The sequence below is a fragment of the Neoarius graeffei genome, chromosome 20 (assembly GCF_027579695.1).
Source record: "Neoarius graeffei isolate fNeoGra1 chromosome 20, fNeoGra1.pri, whole genome shotgun sequence".
NCBI lineage: Eukaryota > Metazoa > Chordata > Actinopteri > Siluriformes > Ariidae > Neoarius > Neoarius graeffei.
Window position 1 is genome coordinate 55990410 of NC_083588.1, and position 23407 is coordinate 56013816.

The 23407-nt window shown below is 42.9% G+C and overlaps 1 protein-coding gene across 1 annotated transcript in view; it reads right to left on the reverse strand.

Moving 5' to 3' along the window:
* asic2 (acid-sensing (proton-gated) ion channel 2) overlaps positions 1-23407 on the reverse strand; it is a 435019-nt gene that overhangs the window by 48715 nt on the left and 362897 nt on the right. Inside the window, exons 4-5 of the mRNA XM_060902047.1 lie at positions 9539-9683; positions 5933-5989 (exon numbers count right to left, since the gene is read on the reverse strand). Of these exons, the coding sequence (XP_060758030.1) occupies positions 5933-5989; positions 9539-9683 (202 nt within the window). The remainder of the gene's footprint in view (positions 1-5932; positions 5990-9538; positions 9684-23407) is intronic.

Sequence of the window (23407 nt, forward strand, 5' to 3'; positions counted from 1 at the left end):
CCCCAGTGGCGAAATATCACAGAAAGTGGGTAACATGTCAGAAGCCCAATGAGTGATCTGCGTGTGAAGTATGAGCAGTTTTGAGCAAGTAGAAGATTTGTTATGAATTTTTAAGCATGTAAAATGTTGCATTGAAAATTGATTGACGTATAACTTCTGAACGGTTTATGCTACGTGAAACCCATTTATTAACTTTTGTCAGCCATGTATGTAGATGATGTGTATCAATTTTGGTGACGTTCCTATGAACGGTCTAGGAGGAGTTGCGCCGTCTTCGTGGCCATGCATTTTGCACAAAAGTGAAATTACCTCACTTCCTGTTGGGCGTGGCTAAGGCATTGGCATGACATTTTTGTCCGGCTTAGTGAGATACATATGCATACCAAATGGCATGCCACTACTACAAACTACATGGCAACCAGGCACCTTAATGTGGGAGGCCAAAATCACAACGAGTTAGTGGGCGCTATAGAGGCCCTGAGGCCCGCCTGGATCTGGGCTTCTGGTTCTCAGTAGCGGTGGCAGTCTCAGAAAAAGGAGCCAAATTTCGTGCGTTGTCGACCATGGCAAGCGCCCCAATAAGGGTCTTGTAAAGAGTTTGCTTGGCAAGTTTGACAAATCAGAAGCTGCAATATCATTTTTGCCATAACCAGCACCCCCAGGGGCGAAAGTGCACAAAATTTGGCCTAGACGTCAGGTGAGCTATGAAGAGTTTGCGTATGAAGTTTGATGACAATTGAATAAATAGAAGATGAGATATAGATTTTTGAAGAATAAATTTTTTGGTTTTTCCCATGTCAGTAGGTGGCGCTATGCTGTACATGAGCGATTATGAGTTGGAAAAATAAGTGTCTACAACAGCAACGTACTATGACAAGGAAGTGGTGTGAAGGAAAAGCATTATGGAATTATTTACCAAAAACCCGTTTTGGAGCAATTGCGTCGGCCAAAAACAGCGCCCCCCATGGACGAAAATTTCCAAAACGTGGTATACATGACATGGGAGGTAGTAAGAGGGTGGCCGTGAAGTTTGACCAAAATTGAGGAAAGATTGGAATTTTTGCCCAAAAATAGCGCCCCCAGTGGCGAAATATCACAGAAATTGGGTAACATGTCAGAAGCCCAATGAGTGATTTGCGTGTGAAGTATGAGCAGTTTTGAGCAATCAGAAGATTTGTTATGAATTTTTAAGCATGTAAAATTTTGCATCGAAAATTGATTGACGTATATCTTCTGAACGGTTAATCCTACATGAAACGTATTTAGTAACTTTTGTCAGCCATGTCTGTAGATGATGTGTATCAATTTTGGTGACATTCCTATGAACGGTCTAGGAGGAGTTGTGCCGTCTTCGTGGCCATGCATTTTGCACAAAAGTGAAATTACCTCACTTCCTGTTGGGCGTGGCTAATGCATTGGCATTACATTTTTGTCCGGCTTAGTGAGATACATATGCGTACCAAATGGCATGCCACTACTACAAACTATATGGCAACCAGGCACCTTAATGCGAGAGGCCAAAATCACAACGACTTAGGGGGCGCTATGGAGGCCCTGAGGCCCGGCCAAGTTTGGGCTTCTGGTTCTGAGTAGCGGTGGCAATTCTCGGAACTGGTGCCAAATTTCGTGCGTTTTCGCCCATGGCAAGCGCCCCGAAAATGGCCCAACAGCGGAGAAAAATAAAGAAGAAGAAGAAGAAGACGGAAGAATAATAATAGTGAACTCTTACAAGAACAATAGGGCCTTCGCCCATAGGGCTCGGGCCCTAAATAAATAAACCACACAAACATACACAGCACGTATTGTTTAAAAGAACGTAACTACTTTCTGAAGAACGGTCTCGTCTTTTACTAACTGTCTATTGAGAAATGTTAAATCCGATGAAACGGTAAAACCATTTCTTTATGGTTACTGAGATCAAGGATAAAGTGTAGCTTCACCCCCAGCTCTGAGCCGAACTCCACCCACTGTGTCTCATCTCATCTCATCTCATTATCTCTAGCCGCTTTATCCTGTTCTACAGGGTCGCAGGCAAGCTGGAGCCTATCCCAGCTGACTACAGGTGAAAGGCGGGGTACACCCTGGACAAGTCGCCAGGTCATCACAGGGCTGACACATAAGGCCCTGTCCACACGGCAACGGATTCAGGTGACTCCGATACAATAGCTTATCGTTTAGGCCTGGCGTCCACACGGCACCAGCGTTTTGGGTGCCCAAAACGCAATCTTTTTGAGAAAGGGTTCCAGAGTGGAAAGATCTGGCAACGTTGCCGTTGCAAAGTTGTCTGGATGAGTAGAACGGATTTGTTTACGATGACGTCACAACCACATGACTGTGAGTGCTTCACGCCGGGTAGAAGTGTAACGAACTCGATGCGAGTTGTCAACAAATCCTATAACTTGGTTCATGAAATGCGCTTACAAAATATTTTCACTGTGAATATTTATTGTGTAATGGTGCAAAGTGAGAGAGAGAGAGAGAGAGAGAGAGATTCTGCCCTTAGGGCAGAGTCAATCCCGCCAGCAAAAATAGGGAAGAAAAAGAGCGATCTCACCTCTTCAGATGTTGGTTTAAGTCCTACAATACATTCCTCAAAAAGGGCGTAGAAGAGCAAATTAATCCATCAACGTGTAGCATTCAATTTATTCCGGACCATTAAAGACACCGCCTTCCGCGTAGAATCATACGTCATCCTCGCCGCCATATTGGATAGGTCAAAGCGGAGAATAAAGATTAGCTGCATTTAACTGTACCAACAGGTTTGCCGTCCAAACGAGATCACATGGGATTACCTTTCACAGGTGAGACTGGAAAAATACTTTTCATTGTATTTGGTCATTATAATGTAATTTTACGAACAGATTTTCCTGACTTTGTAGCTAATATGAAGTCTCGCGCATTATAGTTTATGCGCATGCGTCCTTACTTCTTCTATTGTTCTGGTGTCTCCGAAGGGACCGTCTTACAGCGCCCCTAGAGGTGTGGCATGTGTATTGCATCGTTTTCAGCGAGCGTTGCGTTGCCATATAGACCTGATACTTTAATGATCGTTGCCCATTTGGACGCGATATATTTTTAAATAACATCTCGTTGCCATTGTCGTGTGGATGTAGCCATAGACACAGACAACCATTCACTCTCACATTCACACCTACGGTCAATTTAGAGTCACCAGTTAACCTAACCTGCATGTCTTTGGACTGTGGGGGAAACCGGAGCACCCGGAGGAAACCCACGCGGACACGGGGAGAACATGCAAACTCCGCACAGAAAGGCCCTCGCCGGCCCCGGGGCTCGAACCCGGACCTTCTTGCTGTGAGGCGACAGCGCTAACCACTACACCACCGTGCCGCCACCCACTGTGTCATTATGAAAAATATAAGAAGTGGGGGAGGGGTTGAGCAAGGGGCGGGGATTGCTCAGTAAGTGTCGATTAGCATGTGTTTGAAAATAAGTGATCCTCCACAGACTCACACTAAGGGGCGGGATTGGGAGAGGTGGGCTGCCCACCTCTGATTAAAGGGCATTGGTGTAAATACGGAGGTGATTATGGGAAATCGCATGCGCTGATTGGTTGAGAAATTCAGACTATTTCTCGATAATCACCTCCTTGAGTGACTCGGTAAAATGGCGGCCAATTGCTTTGTCACCGTAAGTGAGGAAGAATTACAGATTATGAAAGAAAATGCTGTTCCTAAAAGCCCTAAACATGCTATGAAGTTTGGTCTAAAACTATTCAAAGGTAAATTGGGATTGGGATTTATTTTCTCCATTTCAAAACAAAGGATTTCATATGACTTGGTGTCGATAAGTGACACAAGTCTGCGCTGTGCCGTTATTACATTTAAGTGCCACTTTTGAAGTTTGAAATAAATTATTTCTTTTAATATGATTTATTTATTTATTTATTTATTCATTTTTTAATAATTGCTGGTGTATTTAGGTGAAAACAATTATCCGCCTCAGGCTCAGTGAATATCAGTAAATTAAAACAACCTCAACTTCATCTCGGTTATTATTCACTGATGTTCACCTCACCTTCGGCAAATAATTGTTAAATAGCATTCTTTGTTTTTTTTTTTAATTAAAAAAAAATCACGATAAAGTACCAGACGGTCCATTCTATGTCAGCATCGGCCTCGCAACGTCCCGGATGATTTTAACCCCGAGATGGCGTTTTGAGCCATTTTCACCCATAAAATGCATTTTTTTTATTAAAAAAAGGGAATTTTGTCAATATTAACACCAGCATTGATGCATTTCATCACAGTACAAAGTGTGATTTGCATCTTTAAGAGAAAGCTGAAGAAAATTCTTCGTCTTATTAAATAGAGTACATGCACATACAGTACAGGTCAAAAGCTTCAGTAAATTTTCACATCACATTCACAAACAGAATGAAGGGAAAACAATGTGACCTCAGTGACTTTGGTTGTCACGACATGGTCGCTGGGGCCAGATGTGTTGCTTTAAGTGTTTCAGAAAGTGCGGAATTTCTAAACTTTTCACACCCAACAGGCAAAACAACATCAACATCAACAACGACGACATTGTACGAGTTCTGCAGATGGAAGTGCCTTATTGATGCAAGAGGTCAGAGGTTAGGAAGGTCAATGTACTTCAAATGCCTGGACAGCCACCAGACCAGGATCCGGTGGAGCACTTTTTTGGGGTGTACATAGTAGAATGGGATATTTGCATCATGAATGTGCTGCTGAAAAATCTACAGTAAGTAGATGAGACATCATGGACCGGAATCTCAAAACAATGGTCCAGTCCGTGTCACGAGGAATCGAGGCTGTTCTCAGAGCAAACAGGATCCCACTCATTATTAGCATGGTGCTCCTAATAAAGTGACCAGGCATGTCTTTACAGTCCATTAGGGTGTTCACACGGCACATATTTGCATCGATGCTGCACCGATGTATTTTGTTGCGATATATCTTACACCGGTGTAAATTTTGCGCAGCGTTCACACGTCACAAACCTGCTTACTAGAGAGAAGCGTGTTAGCACCGGTGCAGCCCCACTTGCGTTCACACGGCAGTTTCTGCGACCGTGCAATAGTAGCAAAAACTTTATTACTATCATTTCTTTTGATAGTAATAAAGTTTTGATATCATTTCCTTTTATTACTATCATTTGCGATAGTAATAATGCGGAAATTAAATATGCGCATGCGTGAAAATGTACTTCCTTTTCCCGGTTGTCATGGCATCACCAAGCGCCAGGAAAACAACGTGGATGAAGACACCAGTGTTGCCAGATACTGCTGATGTTTTCCAGCCCAAAATATGTTCAAATCCGCCAAAATGCACTTAAAACTGCCCAATCTGGCAACACTGGAAGACACGCAGTTCTGTTGTTGTTGATATTCGCCATTTTGGAAGCGCAAAATACCAGGATGCAAATTATGCAATGCCCGTATGTAATCAACTCTCCTCACGCGTAGCGAGTCTACCCCTGTAGCGTTCAGACGGCCCATTTTATATCGGTGCTGCTCCGCAAACTAGCATTTACTCCGGAGTAAATTTCTTAAACCCCCTCCCGAGCAGGGTTAGATTTGCACTGGTTTAAGCAGCTTTCAGGGGCTACACCGGGATAACTTTGTACCGTGTGAACGCTCTACCGGGGCAGCCCCGGTGCTACACTGGAGTAAAAGTTGCCGTGTGAACACCCCTCATGTTTATTTATACTCGTGTGTGTGTACGTGCTCGTGTGTTGTCTGATAAGGGATGTGTATGCATCTTGAGCAGCTCATTATATTTCAGAGAGTCAAATGAATAAGGATGAGATGAAATATTAAAATTCAGAGTCTGGCTCCTTCCTCTGCTCTCTTCCATGCAGTGTGAGCCAGGAGTCTGATTATAAAGTGCTTGTAACTAGTCAGTTGAAGTGTGTGTGTGTGTGTGTGAGGAGATGCGACACTTACCGAGTGCAGGTTCAGCACAGTCTTTGTACTGTTCAGGAGTGCAGTACGGAGAGTCTCCTGTAAAGAGAGTTAATACTCATTTATTATATAATTACAGCTCATCGTTTTTGTCCTCGACCCTTCTGTGTTCATCAGGATCACTTTCTGAGAACAGGACCGAGCCATTCTCAGAAAATGTGACAAATTCAGTTTTAAACATGAAGTTAGTTTTGTTTCCCCCCTCTAAATCCAGACGTCCTCGCTCTCTATGTACCGTACACTACCGTTCAAAAGTTTGGGGTCGCCCAGACAATTTTGTGTTTTCCATGAAAAGTCACACTTTTATTTCCCACCATAAGTTGTAAAATGAATAGAAAATATAGTCAAGACATTTTTCTGGCCATTTTGAGCATTTAATCGACCCCACAAATGTGATGCTCCAGAAACTCAGGTGGTGTTTACCGTACATTAGATCGTATCCGTCTCGTTTTCATCGCGGATGCACTGTCCGTGCACATTAAAACGACTCCACAGGCGGAACAACTTGAATCCGCCAGGGTCCACGTATTCAACCCAGTTCGTATCTGGTCCGGTGCTGTGTAAACATTGAGGAACGAGGAAACGCAGTGCTGAGCTCTAGCTGACGTCGTTATTGGACAACGTCACTGTGACATCCACCTTCCTGATTCGCTGGCGTTGGGATCACACACACAGCGGCTCAGTCCCGAATCACTGCTCGTGCACTTCACTCGCGCGCTCTGTGAGCTGCGCAGGGCCGGAGTGCGCACCCTCCAGAGGGCACTCGCTGTTCAGGGCGGAGTGATTTGGAGCGCAGGATGCCTGCGGAGCCGAGCGTATCCGTGTATTGATGTTGCTGTGTGCACGCGAATCGTGTATTGTCGTTGCTGTGTGCACACTAATCGTTTTAAAAACGCTAATCTGATGATCCGCTGATACGGTCTAATGTAAACATGGGCTCAGTTTTATAGCTTCTCTAAAGAGCTCAACTGTTTTCAGCTGTGCTAACATGATTGTACAAGGGTTTTCTAATCATCCATTAGCCTTCTGAGGCAATGAGCAAACACATTGTACCATTAGAACACTGGAGTGAGAGTTGCTGGAAATGGGCCTCTATACACCTATGGAGATATTGCACCAAAAACCAGACATTTGCAGCTAGAATAGTCATTTACCACATTAGCAATGTATAGAGTGGATTTCTGATTAGTTGAAAGTGATCTTCATTGAAAAGAACAGTGCTTTTCTTTCAAAAATAAGGACATTTCAAAGTGACCCCAAACTTTTGAACGGTAGTGTATTTATTTTAAGAAAGAATTTAACAGAGCAGTTAAAAAAAAAAGAGACAACTTGTCTGCATTTGCAAACATTTTATTTGGCCTAAATATACCAAAATGTCATTACTGCCATGTGTCTAAATTTTTTTACTTTTGAAGATTGAAATAAATTATTTTTTTAAATTTTGAATACAATTAATTAAAAAAAATCATCCATGTATTGATACTAAAACAATTATCCGCCTCAGGCTCAGTGAATATCGGTGAATAATAGCCTCAAATTCATCTCAGTCATTATTCACCAATATTCACGTCACCTTCGACAAATGATTGTTAAATATTTATGGAAGGAGTCTCCAGTTTCAGGGCTTCTTATGAATCCAAGGTAAAGCTACACTACCGTTCAAAAGTTTGGGGTCACTTTGAAATGTCCTTATTTTTGAAAGAAAAGCACTGTTCTTTTCAATGAAGATCACTTTAAACTAATCAGAAATACACTCTATACATTGCTAATGTGGTAAATGACTATTCTAGCTGCAAATGTCTGGTTTTTGTTGCAATATCTCCACAGGTGTATAGAGGCCCATTTCCAGCAACTCTCACTCCAGTGTTCTAATGGTACAATGTGTTTGCTCATTGCCTCAGAAGGCTAATGGATGATTAGAAAACCCTTGTACAATCATGTTAGCACAGCTGAAAACAGTTGAGCTCTTTAGAGAAGCTATAAAACTGACCTTCCTTTGAGCAGATTGAGGCCAAGTTTACATTAGACCGTATCTGTCTCGTTTTCTTCGCAGATGCACTGTCCGTTTACATTAAACCGCCTGGAAACGCCGGGAAACGGGAATCCGCCAGGGTCCACGTATTCAATCCAGATCGTGTCTGGTCCGGTGCTGTGTAAACATTGAGAATACGCGGATACGCTGTGCTGAGCTCTAGCTGGCGTCATCATTGGACAACGTCACTGTGACATCCACCTTCCTGATTCGCTGGCGTTGGTCATGTGACGCGACTGCTGAAAAACGGCGCGGACTTCCGCCTTGTATCACCTTTCATTAAAGAGTATAAAAGTATGAAAATACTGCAAATACTGATGCAAATACTGCCCATTGTGTAGTTATGATTGTCTTTAGGCTTGCCATCCTTCAACTTGCAAGTGGTAAGTGATGTGCGCTGGGATCACACACACAGCGGCTCAGTCCCGAATCACAGCTTGTGCGCTTCACTCGCGCGCTCTGTGAGCTGCGCAGGGCCGGAGTGCGCACCCTCCAGAGGGCACTCGCTGTTCAGGGCGGAGTGATTTGGAATGCAGGATGCCTGCGGAGCCGAGCATATCCGTGTATTGGTGTTGCTGTGTGCACGCAAATCATGTATTGGTGTTGCTGTGTGCACGCTAATCGTTTTAAAAACGTTAATCTGATGATCCGCTGATACGGTCTAATGTAAACATGGGCTGAGTTTCTGGAGCATCACATTTGTGGGGTCGATTAAATGCTCAATACGGCCAGAAAAATGTCTTGACTATATTTTCTATTCATTTTACAACTTATGGTGGTAAATAAAAGTGTGACTTTTCATGGAAAACACAAAATTGTCTGGGTGACCCCAAACTTTTGAACGGTAGTGTACATCGTTATGTTTTCACACACAGGAAAGTCTTCTGTTTCTCACTCGCACAAGTTGATTTTTTTTCAACTTCAAGACAGGAAAAAGCGAAGCTAGTGAGGGAACGACTGTATATACAGCCGTCACTATCATATAAGTGATAACAGGAAGTAATTTATAGACCTTTGTAGACGTTCCAGAACATTAACTGTGACTGTTAACTGATAAAACGATTGTATCGGTTGCAAACTGCTGTACTGTAAGTGGAATTAAAGACTTGATAATGTGCGGTTATTGGAAAATAATCAACTTCTGGGTGGTAACAGTAACTCAGCTTCATGTTGGGCCACATCACACCACCCCATCATTGATTAATTTCCTCTAATCAAGGTGTCAATTTATCCACCACTCAAACACTATCTCACTAGCAGCAGCAGTTCCATTCTGCTTTTGTTCCACTGAGACAAAGCGTACAGAAGGATAACAAATCGATTCCCCCGTCATTAAGTGCAGTTCTACAAAGTGAGCTACAACAACTGATAAAGTAGCCAATGATTATAGAGTGTTAAGAGTAAAATCACTTTCCTTTGACCCTGAATCATGACACAGATATAACCAGGTTACACAGCGGTCAACCTGATGCCATCTGCTATAATGACAATATAAAAAAAAAAAAAGAAATAGAGTAAACTGGAAATGTTGTGGATGGAGAGTGTTAGAAACGGACCAGGCATGTACACCATCCTGCAGTTACAGTTCTCCACGATGTAGCGTGTCTCACACTCGATACGGCACGCTGTGACACTGTAGACCTCGAAGAAGCCCAGAGCCTGGGACACACACTCTCCCCATGGAGGCGGCAAGTACGTCAACTGCAGGAGAGAGAGAGAGAGAATGTGTGAGAGAGCAAGACAGAGAGCGAGTGAGACAGCAAGCAAGAGACAGAGAGACAGAGAGAGAGAGAGAGAATGCGAGAGAGAGAGAACAAGAGAGCAATAGCAAGAGAGTAAGAGAGACAGAGAGCGAGAGAACAAGAGAACGAGAGAGCGAGAGTGTAAGAGACAAAGAGCAAGAGAGAACAAGAGGACGAGAGAGAGCGAGAGAGTAAGCGACAGAGAGCAAGAGAATGCGAGAGAGAGAGAGAAGAGAGCAAGAGCGAGAGACAGAGAGCAAGAGAGAACAAGAGAACGAGAGAGAGCGAGAGTGTAAGAGACAAAGAGCAAGAGAGAACGAGAGAAAGCGAGAGAGTAAGCGACAGAGAGCAAGAGAATGCGAGAGAGACAAAGAGAGACAGAGAGCAAGAGAATGTGAGAGAGAGAGCAAGAGAGAGAGCAAGAGAGTGAGAGAAAGACAGCAAGAGTGAGAGAAAGAGAGCATAAGAGAGACAGAGAGCAAGAGAATGCAAGAGAGAGAGACAGAGAGCAAGAGAATGCGAGAGAGAGAGCAAGAGAATGCAAAAGAGAGACAGAGAACAAGATCAAGAGAGAGAGTAAGAAAGACAGAGAGCGTAAGAGAGCAAGAGAATGCAAGAGAGAGCGAGAGAAAGACAGCAAGAGCAAGAGTGAGAGAAAGAGAGAGAGCATAAGAGAGACAGAGAGCAAGAGAATGCGAGAGAGAGAAAGAGAGCAAGCACACGAAAGAGAGTGAGAGAGAGTAAGAGAGAGAGACAGAAAGCAAGAGAATGCAAGAGAGAGAGAGAGCAAGAGAATGCAAAAGAGAGAGACAAAGAGAGCAAGATCAAGAGAGAGAGTAAGAAAGACAGAGAGCAAGAGAATGAGAGAGAGAGAGCAAGAGAATGCAAGAGAGAGCGAGAGAAAGACAGCAAGAGTGAGAGAGAGAGAGCAAGAGAATGCAAAAGAGAGACAGAGAGCAAGATCAAGAGAGAGAGTAAGAAAGACAGAGAGCGTAAGAGAGCAAGAGAATGCAAGAGAGAGCGAGAGAAAGACAGCAAGAGCAAGAGTGAGAGAAAGAGAGAGAGCATAAGAGAGACAGAGAGCAAGAGAATGCAAGAGAGAGAGAAAGAGAGCAAGCACACGAAAGAGAGTGAGAGAGAGTAAGAGAGAGAGAGACAGAAAGCAAGAGAATGCGAGAGAGAGAGAGCAAGAGAATGCAAAAGAGAGAGACAAAGAGAGCAAGATCAAGAGAGAGAGTAAGAAAGACAGAGAGCAAGAGAATGAGAGAGAGAGAGCAAGAGAATGCAAGAGAGAGCGAGAGAAAGACAGCAAGAGCAAGAGTGAGAGAAAGAGAGAGAGCATAAGAGAGACAGAGAGCAAGAGAATGCAAGAGAGAGAGAAAGAGAGCAAGCACACGAAAGAGAGTGAGAGAGAGTAAGAGAGAGAGAGACAGAAAGCAAGAGAATGCGAGAGAGAGAGAGCAAGAGAATGCAAAAGAGAGAGACAAAGAGAGCAAGATCAAGAGAGAGAGTAAGAAAGACAGAGAGCAAGAGAATGAGAGAGAGAGAGAGAGCAAGAGAGAGCGAGAGAAAGACAGCAAGAGTGAGAGAGAGAGCATAAGAGAGACCGAGAGCAAGAGAATGCAAGAGAGAGAGAGAGAAAGAGAGCAAGCACATGAGAGAGAGAGCAAGAGAGAGAGAGAGATGTAATTAGTTTACAACTACTTAGTTGTAAACTACAAGTACTTTACTTTAAAACTAGATTTTTGGTCGCTCCATAGGCACGGACAGTACATTGTTCTACCTAGTCGTGTGAAACCTGATCACAGATTTTACTAGCGGTAACTAACCACAGCAATGAAAAATAACTCACGCCATCAGCAATCTATATTCAAATACTCAATAAAAAAACTCAATAATCTGCGCTGTATCACTTTGCCAAGATCTCAACTGATGACCTTTTGGATCTAAATGAAAAGTTCAAAACACTGGTTGATATAAAACGAACCCAATCCCTCAGACAGGAGCTACTGTATGTTTCTGCAGGTTGTCCATGTCCAGTGATCACATCCCATATCCTGTATCAGCACATGTTCCCACAAACTCCCCGAACCACAAAACCGTGGAAACAAAATGGGTTTATCGGCGTAAATGTGCCAATTTTTACTCTGTGTGGCAGCATTGTTCACTTAGACCATGCTCTTCGAGTTATTTCATTCATGGAAAATGAACTTTTAATTTTTTTTAGCAGTTTGCCAACTAAAACAAAGTGGCTATAGCAGAACATACAGTACCAGTCAAAAATTTGTACACCCCTACTCTACTCATTCATAGGTTTTTCTGTATTGTGATCGTTTTCGACATTGTAGAACAATACTGAAGACATCAAAACTATGAAATAACTTATGGAACATATATGGAATTATGTGGTGAACAAAAAAAAAGTGTTAAAGAAACAAAATGTTTCACATTTTAGATTATTCAAAGTATCTGGTGTTTACATTAATGATGCTTTGCACACGATTGGCATTACCTTAACCAGCTTCATGAGGTCGTCACCTGGAACGCTTTTCAATTAACAGCTGCGCCTCATCAAAAGGTAATTAGTGGAAGAGTTTCTTGCCTTTATAATGAGTTTGAGATCAAACAGTAAATAATAATAAAAAATACCCAGTTGTAAAAAGCCCTATTCAATACCACAACTGTAGTAATCCATACTATTTTATGTCAAGAACGGCTCGACTAAGTAAACAGAAATGATATCCATCATTACTTTAAGACATGAAGTGACTTTTAATTAATAGCAAGTGTTGCCAGGCAAAACAAACCTCACCCGGCAGCACTTATTTTCTACCTATATGTTGATAATGGTAATATTTCTCAATCATTAGCTGTCAGGTTATAGTCCTATGAAAACCGATGACCTTGAGTTTGACCTTTCAAGGTCAGTCAAGGTCAAAGATCACGCTGCCACTATATGCTCATAATAGTAAACATCTGTCAATTGGCAACCGATTTTGAGTTATAATGGAAAATATTGTTATTTTGACCAATGACCTTGACCCCCCTGACCTTTAACCTCAACTGCTATGGAGATTGTCCAAGCTACCCCATCATGCAGCAATTGGCTGGAAGCAGAATTGAAAGATGCACATTTTGGATTGAAATCAAAATGATGAATGTGAAGAAAGTTATCACAAAAAAACCCCAAAAACTATTTTGACCTTTCCAGTGACCTTGAGCTTTACCTTGACCCAATGACCCCCCAAAATTTAATCAGGTAACCTACGGACCATTGCCCATCTACCCTGAAAATTTGAAGTCAATCGGTATAAAGTTATAGCCCTTTGAAAACACATGACCTTGAGTTTGACCTTTCAAGGTCACGCAAGGTCAAAGATCATGTTACCAAATGAAAGCCCATATTTGACTTCTTATATGTTGATAATGGTAAACATTTGGCCATCATGAACCATTTTGAAGTTATAGCCCTTTGAAAACCCATGACCTTGAGTTTGACCTTTCAGGGTCACTCAAGGTCAAAGATCATGGTGCCAAATGAAAGGCCATATGGGAGTTCCTATATGCTCTTAATAGTAAACATCTGCCTATTGGCAACCGTTTTTGATTTATAATAGAAAATGTTATTTTGACCGAAAGGTTGACCTTTCCGGGGACTTTGACCTTCACCTTGACCCAGTTACCCCCAAAATTTAATCAGGTAATCTATGGACCATTGCCCACGTACCCTGAAAATTTGAAGTCAATCGGTGCAACCGTCTAGACCAGAGGTGGGCAAACTACGGCCCGCGGAAGACAATCATATAAACACGATTGAGCAGATCTATAAACTATAAGCAGCAGTGTTATCACGTAGACAGGTGTTCTAGAGATCCGTCTTTCCAGTCAGTCGTATTCACGCGAGATTACATTTGCAGAGTGGTGCAGCGCGTGCCATGGAAGTCATTCTGGCGCCCGTGCCACTGATGATCTCAAGAACACAGGATAAAACTTTACAATGAGTGGTCCTAAAAAAAGAAAAGTGGACAGTGAGTGCAGGGTGTTCAATAAAGAATGGACAACTAAATATTTTTTTGCTGAAGTCTGATCAAAGGCTGTATGCCTTATTTGCAAAGAAACCGTTGCAGTTTTAAAGGAATATAACATCAAACGGCACTTTTCCTCCAAGCATGCTAATTATGCTAACAACCAGTCAGCGCAAGCACGGACGAATACAGCTCAGCGGTTGCGAAGTGAATGTGAGTATTAACACTTTCTCTTTTTAAAACTATGTTGGAGCTGTAATAAGATGGTAGTCACATGTTTACAGACAATAATAATATAAAAAGTATAACTCTTAGTAATTTTGGTTGTCGTGGGTGGCTGCTGTAGTGCTGGTGTTTGTTTTTAAGTACCGTGTGCTTTTGGGTGTCTGCTCCTCCCCTCATTTATGTCCCTGTCTGCTATTATAGGTGTATTATGAGCAGCTGACCTTGCTTCTGCTTATATCTGTTCTTGGACTTTTGCCTGTGGAGGTTATTCTGGTCTATGAGTGGCCTTTTGGAATATGAAAACCTGTTTGGAACCTGTGTTTTGATTTTTTGAGGACTGGAAATATTTCAGTGAGTGACTTTGAACCTGAAAACCAGTTTGGAGTTTTTTGCTTTCTTGAGCTGTTTTGTTTGATTTTGTGGGCTGGATGGATCCAGTGCCAAACCACTGAACTGCAAACATGTTGGCATGGTGTGGTACCCAAACTGTTGAACTGCAAACATTTTGGAATGGTGTGGTACCTCTCCTACTAATGGTGGTTGGTTGTACTGGCAGGCTGGAAGTGGATGGTTAAAAAAAAAAACACTCAAGTGTAAATCTACGAGTTCAGTGAAATGTACAAAAATGATATGTACTGATATGTAATTTAGTTCAATTTAATGATATGCAATTTAGTTGTATGTATAAAATGATACAAATATACAAATACACTGGCATCCTACTCATCCTGGCAGCTCAAAGATGTAATTTAAGAATTAAGTGTGCTACTTTTCTTACTGGGCGGCACGGTGGTGTAGTGGTTAGCGCTCTCTGCCGAGTGCCCTTCTAGTTATTTCTGAGATACATGCAAATGAGAAACATGTTTCAGTTGAGGAAGGTCTGTCTTTTTGACCATGTTTTCTCAGGGTAATGTAAAAAAAATGGTCACTCCCCTGGGCGGCATGGTCATGTAGTGGTTAGTGCTGTCGCCTCACAGCAAGAAGGTCCGGGTTCGAGCCCTGTGGCCGGCGAGGGCCTTTCTGTGTGGAGTTTGCATGTTCTCCCCGTATCCGCGTGGGTTTCCTCCGGGTGCTCCGGTTTCCCCCACAGTCCAAAGACATGCAGGTTAGGTTAATTGGTGACTCTAAATTGAGCGTAGGTGTGAATGTGAGTGTGGTTGTCTGTGTCTATGTGTCAGCCCTGTGATGACCTGGTGACTTGTCCACGGTGTACCCCGCCTTTCGCCCGTAGTCAGCTGGGATAGGCTCCAGCTTGCCTGCGACCCTGTAGAAGGATAAAGCGGCTAGAGATAATGAGATGAGATGAGACTTTTCTTACTGTCATGTGTGTGTGTGTGTGTGTGTGTGTGTGTGTGTGTGTGTGTGTATTACTTTTCTGGATGGATCCAGTGCCAATCTATTGAACTGCAAATATTTTTCTGCTCTGCCTTCGTTGACTGAGAACTAAAATAAATGTCAATCTGATCTGCATTTGGGTCTCTGTCAGTGAAGGCCTTTCAATAACACTAAAGCTTTTCCGGTTTACGTTCGATATGTATGAATTTGGTGTTGGCCCGGCCCGCCTGGCAAATTTCAAAAGTCAATGTGGCCCCTGGGCCAAAAAGTTTGCCCACCCCTGGTCTAGACGCTAGATTGTTAACCGACAGACAAACACCGCACTGATTACAAAACCTCGGCCCGCTTATTCTGTCGCGGACGCCGTAATTAAAGAAAAAAACATTGAGTTTGAAGGTCTCTCAAGTCACAGATGTCTTCTGTGCCACAGTTAGCAAGCACAGAAAATAGGAATGATTGGTCGTACAGATGTCATGTGGCTTCTGAGAAGTCAGAGCTGCAAATCTTTGGAAATCTTAATGCAATTGAATGTAACACACACACACACACACACACACACACACACACACACACACACACACACACACACACACACACACACAACAAATCGAACATCCATTGCGTTCTGAGCCTGAAAGAAAAAGTAATAAACTTGGCCTTTTTTCCTTTCTATAGAAAAAAAAAAGTGCTGCCCAGCACGCTGATTTGTGCTATGAAAGTAGGGAAAGAAAAAAAAAATCATCTCACACACTGTAACCATGAGAAGAAAAGCTCTTAGTAGTTCTTGCTATTATTGGTTAGGAAACTAACCTCGCGTACTATATGGAATAGACACACTTATTTTTCATTGGAATATTTTCAGCTGAACAGCTCTCTATATGCACTCACTAATAAAACGAACCATTTCACCAACACTTTGTCCTCCATGCTCATTTTTTTTTTTTTTTGCTTGCCCCCCTGAGCTGCGATCTGATTGGTCAAGCGATAAAGAGCTTAATGTTCCATAAAGCTTTCTTTCCACTAAATGCATTTCATAAAAGAACTCATCCTGTCCACCTTGCAGCCTCCTCACATTGAGTTACATATACATTGTGTACTGGTGGTTAAGAAAGAGTGAATGCAACCAGAGATAAAGACTGGAGGAGAAGAAAATGGTGATTATTAGAAAGTACAGCATGTGAAACTTAGGTGAAGCAAAAGAAGGAAATCTCTCTTTATTCATTCCTCTTTTAAGCAATGGATGTATAGATGACTTGCAACCATGTGATCAAAATGTGCTACGTCATGAGCGTCCGCCATGATGGTGGATAAACAAACCAACTAGGACGGCAGCCGCTGAAAGCGTCTCTAAACAATGCTGAATTTTCTCAGTATTACCACGATTTGAACGGCCGAGTGAAGATTCAATACAAAGAGAAGATAGATGTGTGTGGTTTTGACCCATATTATTTAAAAAAGTCAGACTTTTCTGAAAATAAAACTCTTCTACTGACCATTCAGCACCCAGATATCGCGTTCTACTATATCTGGTTTGGCTGCCGAAGAATCAAGTCCGACCGTGTACGAAACGTAGGCCATGTTCTGAGTGGGTGCCCAGTGTGGATTGTTTCTATCATATAATTTTGCTGGCGCTCCTAGAAGTGAAATGGTAATGCACGTATTAAAATTATAACAACGACCGAGTGAACCACGACAAGAGAGAACGCTCATTTTATAGCAAAATTCGAGCAACACGAAATAAAAATCGTCCATGATATTATAGAGAAAGCTTTTGAATCTCACCGGAGATAAAATGATTACTGCAAACACGAGCTGTTTTGGTTTTAGCCTCTGTTAGATCAGCCCTGCCGATGTTGTTCAGCCGTGCTCGTCTCCTCTCTGTACTAAGCCTCAGAGTTTCCTCGCCCTCTTTCCGAATCACGGAAGGAATTCTAAAAAATCGGAACGTGCCATGGTCACTGTTGTGACCACAACCATATACAGCACAAAGATATGGCATAGCTAAAAGAACGCTTAAAGCAGTGGAAAAACAAAGAGAGTTGTGTACGCGTGACTATGTTTTGTATGGAATGTTGCTTCACCCCGCATTTGTATATCCACCAACATGGCCGACATCCGGGTTTCTATTTTGCTTTGATGTCACCTGAGTTTTCTCTCTCTCTCTCATATTAGTCTCAAGACCACTTTTTGAAGGACTTGGTCTTGTCCCGGAATCAATAGCATTTCTACTCGGTCTTGTCTCAGTCTCAGACATAGACACTCAATTTTATTTCAAGATTGGTCAAGACCACAACTATGGGAGTGGGGGTTTCACTAAATTACCTGTGCATTTTCTAATTTATTGTATTTGTTAACATTGTTACCGTGATTGGATGTAAAACTTCCTGCTTCAAATGCAATCAAGAATTAGTCTGGCTAACGTGACAAAGCTCTACGAGCTATTGGTCTGGCCAAGATATTAAGCCCAACCGTTTCCCAGAGCCCGTGGTTGACCCGCCTCCCTGAAATGCCTCAGTTTGCTACTGGTCGAAGCCAGAAAAGGCTGTGACGAAGCTTAAACCAAATCACATCACTCTTTCCTCTGACGTATGCGACGCGACGGGGCTAACTGGTAGATTAAACTCTTACCGAAGCCGGTTGGGAGCAAGGCGAAAACGTCCTTCCTTTCAATAAATACCTTCAGGGCTGCTCTTTGCTCCATTTTCAATGAGAACTTCCCGTTGCATGCTTTCAATACAGCATCTATGCGTAATAGATGCGGAAGCGTGAATGAAGCGCTTCTGGCATAGATTCTGTAAACAATCTATGGCTTCCGGTCGCAGTTCTACTACGTCAGTGCCTTGAACATGCCTTTACCCAGGGCCGTTGGAGATGCTCAAAGTTGATTGGTTCCCAATTTTTCGGGAGCTTGGAAGAGCTGTAGATAGCTTGCCTGGCCAGACTAAGCTCGCAACAGGCCCTCGTGTTGCATCACGCTTAGGATGGGCAGGCCCAGGCTAATCAAGAATGTGACTCATTGCTATTTTGAAATGTTTTCTTCCTGTTAACGGATGTCACCTCTCCTCCTCCATGCCCCCCTTCACACCCACTGGTCTGGTCCTGGTCTTGACTTGGTCTCGTCCTGACTTGTTCTTGGCAAGTTAATGATAATTAATTTACAATTACATAAACCCTAAGACCGCGAGTTGGCCTAGTGGTTAGCGTGTCTGCCTCTCAACCGGGAGATCGTGAGTTCTACTCATGGTCGGGTGATACCAAAGACCATCATAAAAATGGCACCTATTACCATCTGGCAAGGCACACTGCAATACAGATGTGAGTAGAGAAGTCAAACTCTCATGGTTACCAGAGGACCAGCCCCTCACTGTGACCCTAACTGTATAGGCGAGAGGCCGAGGGCTATGGAAATGGAGATTGGCACTGCATCCATACGCCTCAAAGAGCCAGTTAGTACTGGGACAGGAGACTGCCTGGGAAGACCAGACAGGCATGGAAGGGATTTTGATATAAACCCTAAGATCTATAAGAAATATTGCATATTATTTCTCACAGTGTAATTCACTCATCTTTGTTCTCTCAAGACTTCTCTCTTTTTTTTCAAAATATATATAGATATTTTTTCAATCAATTTTAAGCAAAATAACAGATCTGGTATACAGTATCTGTTTTCTGTAACAAACTCTCGCTTCCCAGTCGCACAACCTGATGCCCGATGTTAGCCCTGATGTTAGTCCTGATGTTAACTTGTTTTAGGAGACACTTTTTGTATACTACAGTAAAATGTTTACAGTGTTGTCCACGGTCTTCTCATGTGAGTGTGAGGAGAAGAAACTATGCCTCGCAGTCCCGCATTAAATGAACCAATATCCAACCTGATCCCTATCAGAAAATTATATCTGCGGGGGAAATGAAATTTTTCCAGCACTGCCAGAGATTAAATCAAAGCTACGCATATCAGCTGAGGAAGAGGACATGACTTATGGCTTATCCTATTAGCCCATGTATGACAAGAAGAAAAAGAGCAAATCAGAGCTGAAAGTCAGTGTCATGGGGCAGAAACTCAAAAGACCACTTAGTCACAGATTAGTGCATTTAGCTCTAACTCAGTACTAACTGCTTTAGCCGGCAGTTTGCTCTGAGGTTAGAGCAAATTCCTTTCAAAATACAGCAGCCTGAAAGTTCCTCAAGTGATCATTATTTCTGAAGTGAAATTATTATTTCTAAAGCAATGTGTCTGTTACATACAGTCCAGTAACAATCTTACCTCCAAGAGACAGTAACAAATGGCACAATACAATATAGCTTCGACATTATAAATTAATAAATAAATGTGCATGTGTACTTTCTAACTACAATAAATTGTATGATAAGTAACACTTTAAATTACAGGGTGGGCGGCACGGTGTTGCAGTGGTTAGCACTGTCACCTCACAGCAAGAAGGTCCTGGGTTCGAGCCCAGCGGCCAACGAGGGCTTTTCTGAGCGGAGTTTGCATGTTCTCCCCGTGTCTGTGCAGGTTTCCTGCAGGTGCTCTGGTTTCCCCCACAGTCTAAAGACATGCAGGTTAGTAATTGGTGGCTCTAATTGACCGTAGGTGTGAGTGTGAATGGCTGTTTGTCTCTATGTGTCAGCCCTGCGATAACCTGGTGACTTGTCCAAGGTGTACTCCGCCTCTCGCCCATAGTCAGCTGGGATAGGCTCCAGCTTGCCTGTAACCCTGCACAGAATAAGCGGCTATGGACAATGAATGGATGGATAATTGCAGGGTTGAATAAGGATTAAGAAAAAGTAAGTACAGAATCACGTCACATCACAGAAAGGGTGATGATGTTCATCTTTCAGGGTTGAAGATGACCATGACTTCAATTTGTTGGGTGGTGGTTGTGGGTCCAGAAGTGACTGCTGAGGCCAATCCGGAATTTGAAGGTACACTTACATGTCGACATTCCACGTGCCAAGGTTGAGTACCTTCACCATCTTTTTGTTGTATTTTGACTGCTGAGTGGGATCCCCACCAGCCACGGTGTGCTGACCAGGGTGAGGTGAAGTAAGCTATGTTTGGGGCACCTTTTCTAGCCCCTTCCTCCATGGAGGTGAGCAGAGCGCATCCTAAACAGGGCTGCTCAAACACCCAGGGGGCTGCTGAAATCCACTGCTGCTTCATTCCAGCAGAGAGTGACCCTATGCCCTGGGCCGCCTGTGTGCAGGTTCGTGACTACAGCTTCCATTGTTTCCGCACCTGCTGCTTCGCCACTTGCCCATCACCACAGGACTTGAATTTGAATTTGAAGTCATGACTTGCACATGCCTTGGATTAGAGTGAGAGAGAGTTATGCAGCCGTCAGCCTCACTCTCTCGTCCTGACCTAACTTGGTCTAGGGGCAAGATGGTTGGAGCTAGGTCGGGATGCAGTGGATGGTCAGCAGTGTTCTACGTGTTGCACTGTGCCCTGATCGTGCTCCACAAACGCTTTGCAGGGTCCGCCTTCCTGCCTGTTGAACCACCAGGTGGTGGTCTCCTTCATGCAGTCTGCCAAGTCCAGTCTTTGGTCATAACCCTGACCAGGGGGAGCGAGGGGTTACTAGTGCTTGCTCAAGGCACCACCCCAAGCTAGTGGAGGGAAGGAGACACCTTACTACTCCATTGCATGGTGGTCAAGTATGGCACATGCCCACTGCCCTAAGTAAAGGCTATGTTTGTAGAAGTACAGTACTTAGACCCCCTATTTTTTTCTTTCATAAAAACTTTGTTATAGATTTATATTTTATGACTTCTACATTATTGAGTCAAAACATTACAAAAACATTTTAGAGTTCCAAACATTTGTTTTCCAGCACAAGGCCATATGGGAGTTCTTATATGCTCATAATGGTAAACATTTGTCTATCGGCAACCGTTTTTGAGTTATAATGGAAAATATGTTATTTTGACCGAAAGGTTGACCTTGACTTTCACCTTGACCCGATTACCCCCAAAATTTAATCAGGTAATCTATGGACCATTGCCCACCTACCCTGAAAATTTGACGTCAATTGGTCCAACCGTCTAGATGCTAGATTGTTAATAGACATACATACATACAAACAAACAAACAAACAAACAAACAAACAAACAAACAAACAAACAAAAAAACCCAAAACAATACCACTCTGTCGCGGGCGAGGTAAAGTTCATCTGCTGGTTACAGCGATAATTCCATACAAATCCTACAAACATTCAATCATTCGTTCCTGATAATCTTACACTGACAAACAGACGATTGGACTGACGGACAACCGGAACACGGAACGGAACACGTCCTTCATCTAGCGGCAGCTGCATAAAAATTCAAGGTACAACTGAATAACAACTGATATAAGAAATAAAGTAATAGACTTTTTCTTAATAAATAAGCTTAATAAAGTTTGCAGTCACGAATGATGGTCTAAACTAAATTGAAATAATAAATAGGTCTTTTAAGCATCATGTAAACAACAAAGCAGTACAATTCAATATAACCAGAATTCTCTATCAGTTCACAGCAAGAGGCCAGTACATGGTTTTCTTCTTTTCAGCTCAGTTTCAATCCTCCTGCACATTTAGACCGATGAGTCACTGTTTTAATAAAACCTTTGATCCTTCACACTGACCTACCCACTCGCTGTGTCTCATGACTCAATTATGCCATATTTAAAGAAGGATAAGGTCAATATGGCAACTCTTCATGCAGTGTGTGTTGTTAAACCTTCAGATAAGCTTCCACTCCTTGCTCAGCCAGATGACATTTTTTAATCATAACTCTCAGGCTAAGACTCCTCACTGCTCCTTGTTCAACACAGCTGCCACACACGAAGCATCAACGAATGACCAAATTTATTAAGATAAAGAAAAAAAAACAACAAGAGTGCGTGTAGATTTCAGGGATTATCAATCTGGTATGTGCTTGAATAACATACAAGGTACAGGTACACTACCGTTCAAAAGTTTGGGGTCACCCAGACAATTTTGTGTTTTCCATGAAAAGTCACACTTTTATTTCCCACCATAAGTTGTAAAATGAATAGAAAATATAGTCAAGACATTTTTCTGGCCATTTTGAGCATTTAATCGACCCCACAAATGTGATGCTCCAGAAACTCAATCTGCTCAAAGGAAGGTCAGGCCAAGTTTACATTAGACCGTATCTGTCTCGTTTTCTTCGCAGATGCACTGTCCGTTTACATTAAACTGCCTGGAAATGCCGGGAAACGGGAATCCGCCAGTGTCCACGTATTCAATCCAGATCGTGTCAGCTCCGGTGCTGTGTAAACATTGAGATACGCGGATACGCTGTGCTGAGCTCTAGCTGTCGTCGTCATTGGATAATGTCACTGTGACATCCACCTTCCTGATTCGCTGGCGTTGGTCATGTGACGCGACTGCTGAAAAACGGCGCGGACTTCCGCCTTGTATCACCGTTCATTAAAGAGTATAAAAGTATGAAAATACTGCAAATACTGATGCAAATACTGCCCATTGTGTAGTTATGATTGTCTTTAGGCTTGCCATCCTTCCGCTTGCAAGTGGTAAATGATATGCGCTGGGATCACACACACAGCGGCTCAGTCCCGAATCACAGCTTGTGCACTTCACTTGCGCGCTCTGTGAGCTGCGCAGGGCCGGAGTGCGCACCCTCCAGAGGGCACTCGCTGTTCAGGGCGGAGTGATTTGGAGCGCAGGATGCCTGCGGAGCCGAGCGTATCCGTGTATTGGTGTTGCTGTGTGCACGCGAATCGTTTTAAAAACGTTAATCTGATGATCCGCTGATACGGTCTAATGTAAACATGGGCTCAGTTTCATAGCTTCTCTAAAGAGCTCAACTGTTTTCAGCTGTGCTAACATGATTGTACAAGGGTTTTCTAATCATCCATTAGCCTTCTGAGGCAATGAGCAAACACATTGTACCATTAGAACACTGGAGTGAGAGTTGCTGGAAATGGGCCTCTATACACCTATGGAGATATTGCACCAAAAACCAGACATTTGCAGCTAGAATAGTCATTTACCACATTAGCAATGTATAGAGTGGATTTCTGATTAGTTTAAAGTGATCTTCATTAAAAAGAACAGTGCTTTTCTT